The sequence below is a fragment of the Cyprinus carpio genome, chromosome A3 (genome assembly GCF_018340385.1).
Source record: "Cyprinus carpio isolate SPL01 chromosome A3, ASM1834038v1, whole genome shotgun sequence".
In the NCBI taxonomy this organism is placed as follows: Eukaryota; Metazoa; Chordata; class Actinopteri; order Cypriniformes; family Cyprinidae; genus Cyprinus; species Cyprinus carpio.
The window spans coordinates 14,318,765-14,322,618 of NC_056574.1; the positions used below are offsets into that span (position 1 = coordinate 14,318,765).

The 3,854-nt window shown below is 41.3% G+C and overlaps 1 protein-coding gene across 2 annotated transcripts; it reads right to left on the minus strand.

Annotated features, from left to right (window-relative positions):
- Positions 1-2,387: 2,387 nt before the first annotated feature.
- Positions 2,388-3,633, minus strand: LOC122136489 (anti-sigma-I factor RsgI2-like). 2 transcript variants are annotated; one of them, XM_042719783.1, is made up of 2 exons: positions 3,579-3,633; positions 2,388-3,043 (listed from the first exon to the last, which is right to left on the minus strand). In XM_042719783.1, the coding sequence occupies exons 1-2, from the start codon at positions 3,587-3,589 to the stop codon at positions 2,602-2,604; spliced, it is 453 nt and encodes a 150-aa protein (XP_042575717.1). In that variant the 5' UTR covers positions 3,590-3,633; the 3' UTR covers positions 2,388-2,601. The 2 variants fall into 2 exon arrangements, with proteins under 2 accessions (XP_042575717.1, XP_042575710.1); XM_042719776.1 differs by having other exon boundaries at positions 2,388-3,029; positions 3,579-3,628.
- Positions 3,634-3,854: the final 221 nt, after the last annotated feature.

The following is a 3,854-nucleotide window of genomic DNA, read 5'->3' on the forward strand; positions in this document are numbered from 1 at the left end:
ATATAGATTTATGCTGTATAATATTAAATTAAATGTCTAATACTTATAGTGGAGAGTGGGGTACGATTAGCCACTTTTTACTATTGTGGTCTTCAAGATTAGGGAAAATGATGCAAAAGTATAATGAAAGTATCTATGCTATCCTATCCAAATGAAAGTATTCCTATCATTTTAAATGTTTAGAATGTATCTATGACAAAGCATTCTAAAAATATGGCTTCTTATAAAAAAAGTGTTCCCATGGCTCAGTTTTCCCAGGGTTTGGGGTAAGTTGACCCGAGTCGAGTCAGTGGGTAAGATGCATCTAGGTGTAAAATGACCATCTGACCAAATCTGATTTAAACCCATGTGAAATAAACAATAATTTAAAAACTAATTTAAAAATTTCCTTTTACAGACAGTCATATTTATTTTCTTAAAGTTAACTTTAACAACATAAAACCAACCAAATGAAGTTTACATTTCAATATTTAATTGTTTGCATCTCTGAAACAATATGTTGAACTGGAGATGGCCCTGCTCACTTATAGATAGCTACAGACCAGTTTATCTCCTTCCATTTATATAATCACAGGGATTCCACTTTGCTAGTTTGAATCCTATCTCACTGGTAGGTCGTTCAGGGTGGCCTGGGGAGGGGAGGTATCCAAAGCACATCAACTGGTCACTGGAGTTTCACAGGGATCAGTACTTGGACCCCTCCTCTTCTCCATATACACTTCATCACTGGGTCCTATCATACAGGCACATGGCTTCCCCTACCATTGCTATGCTGATTACACACAGCTCTATCTCTCATTTCAACCAGATGATCCAACAATAGCTGCATGGATCTCCGGCTGCCTGGTGGACATCTTGGCATGAATGAAAGAACATCATCTCCAGCTCAACCTGGCAAAGAGTGAGCTTCTTGTTTTCCCTGCTACTCCATCTCAACAACATGATTTCACCATCCAGCTAGGTTCTTCTACAATTACACCATCAAGTTCGGTCAGAGATCTTGGTGTTATCTTTGATGACCAGCTGACCTTCATATACCACATTGCAAAGACTGATCGATCTTACAGGTTTGCATTGCACAACATCAGAAAGACCAGGCCCTTTTTGACGGAACATGTTGCATAACTTCTTGTCCAGACCCTTGTAATTTCTAGGCTGGACTACTGCAATGCTCTTCTAGCTGAACTTCCATCAAGCACAATCAAACCTCTACAAATGATTCAGAATGCAGCGGCATGACTGGTATTCAACGAGCCCAAAAAGCCCATGTTACACCTCTCTTTATCTCCTTGCTCTGGCTACCGGTTGTGGCTCGCATTAAGTTCAAGACATTAGTGCTTGCATATAGTACAACCACAGGCTCTGCACCCACCTACTTCCACTCACTATTACGAATCTACATTCCCTCCAGAAGTCTGAGATCCGCTAGTGAGTGACTCCCCATTATACCATCACAGAGAGGCACAAAATCACTTTCCAGAACATTTTCATTCACTGTTCCTGGCTGGTGGAACGATCTTCCCACCCCAATCTGGAATGTTGATTCTCTGATAATCTTCAAGTGACAGCTGAAAACTCATCTCTTTCAACACTATTTAATTTCATCTTAAAAAAGAAAATATGTCTTTCTCTTTATTTATTACTTCCCTTTCTAGCTTGTACTTGTTTGGAACAATGCCTGAAACTTGGTTTTATGAGCACTTCCTGTGTCTGTTTCCCTTTTTAAGATGAATTGCTTTATTTATTCCCCAATTGTAAGTCGCTTTGGAACCATCTGCAAAATGACTAAATGTAAATATAATGTAAAATGTTTACAATATTGTTCATGTTCATTGTTTTTATTGTTTGTCATTCGTTATCACACTTATTTGTTGGTTTCATCAAGATTGTCAAGATGCTTACTGTGTTCAAAACGAAGGAGCCTGGAGATGTAGAAGAATTAACGTAGAACAGTCTTTATTAATCCAAAGAAGGAAAACATAAGGCAGGCAGGAACACACATAGCACATAGACGTTTAGCACCAGACAGGAAACAAGGGGCAGAGCACAATTTAAATACAGAACTAAATGAGGAACTCAATAAGACACACCTGAAATCAATGAACACATTCAGTACGAGGGAGAAACAGGGTCACGGGGAGCACATGGGGAACAAAACACGACAAAACAGGAACACAGGGCTGACATTACCTCCCCCTCTCGGACATAACTTCCAAAGGGGGGGGGGTGCTCTTGAGGCCTCTAGGGACAGGCTTGTATGGGATGGGAGGCTTCCAGGGTGGTACCAGCCCGGGACCCATGGCGGTTCAGGAAGGTCATGGTGCCACGGCAGAGCAGGCAGATCAAGGTCATGGCAAAAAAATCATTTCAGAACAACAAATCTGCCGGAGCAGGCAGTTCAGAAGGTCATGGCAGAACAAGGAGTTGAGAAGGCCATAGCGGAACAGGCAGTTCAGGGTGCCATAGCAGAGCGGGCAGCTCAGGGAGCAATGGCGGAGTAGGCAGTCCCAGAGGCCATGGTGGAGCGGATAGTTCAAGGAGCTATGGCGGGATGGCCTCTATGGCCTCTATGGCCTTGGCTTTTGGAACTCGGCCTGGCCCCTATAATATGGCCTGGGTCAGACGTGGGAACAACAGCTTTCTCTGGGCTGGACGTGGGGAAAGGAGCCCTCTCTGGGCTATACTCGGGATCTGTGGCCCTCCCTGGGCCACACGTAGGAACAACAGCATTCTCTGGGCTATAATTGAGATCTGAGGCCCTCCCTGGGCCAGACGTGGGAACAATAGCCCTCCCTGGGCTGGACATGGGGACAGGAGCCCTCTCTGGGCTATACTCGGGATCTGAGACCCTCCCTGGGCCATACATGGGAACCGCAGCCCTCTCTGTGAGTTGAGCTCTGTGATGTGAGTGGGCTCCCTGTTGAACTCTGTGGAGCATTCTGGAGCGGACTCTGGAGAGAGGATCAGGCTTGACAAGAGTCTCTTCCTCCTCATTCTCATCTTTTGGGCCAAGGTGAACGAGATTGCTGCTGTCATAACAGGGCTAGGGAGTGATTAATTAATTCACTTTATTTAATATAAAATATATTAAAGTAAAATCCAAAAAGTTAAAATGATTAAAGACATCTTAATTAAACAATTCCTGGTATGCCAGATGGAAACATTGTGCCATGTGAAAATAAGCAAAAAACTGCTCATGGACAAGCTTATATGCACATTGTAACTTGTAAATCTGAACATTTAGTAATACCTATTAAATTTAAGGAATTAATTGCTTTTGTTACCTGAGAAAAGCTTTTAAATTAAGAAATTATAGTTTAAGATTGCATTATCGTGGCAGAAAAGTACTGAACAGATGAAACATGTCTTTAAGTCATTATATTGTTTGTTGTATATCATCCTACAGTCCACAGCAATTCATTTTAGAAATCAAGTTTTCAGTTTATCAGAGGCACTACTACAATACTTTTTTTCAGCACAGTCGAGAGTGCTTTTTTGAAGACACTGTTTCTTAATTGTCTTAAAGTCTTAAAGTGATAGTTCACCCAAAAATGAAAATTTGATGTTTATCTGCTTACCCCCAGGGCATCCAAGATGTAGGTGACTTTGTTTCTTCAGTAGAACACAAATTATGATTTTTTTAACTTCAGCCGTTGCAGTCTCTCAGCAGTACAATGTTTAGTAATGGTAACAGAATCTATGAGAGAAAAAAAAAAAAAAACACAGAGAAATCCAAATTAAACCCTGCGGCTCGTGACGATACAATGATGTGTAAAGACACAAAAGGATCGGTCTGTGCAAGAAACTGAACAATTATATATATATATATCTATATATATATATATATATATATA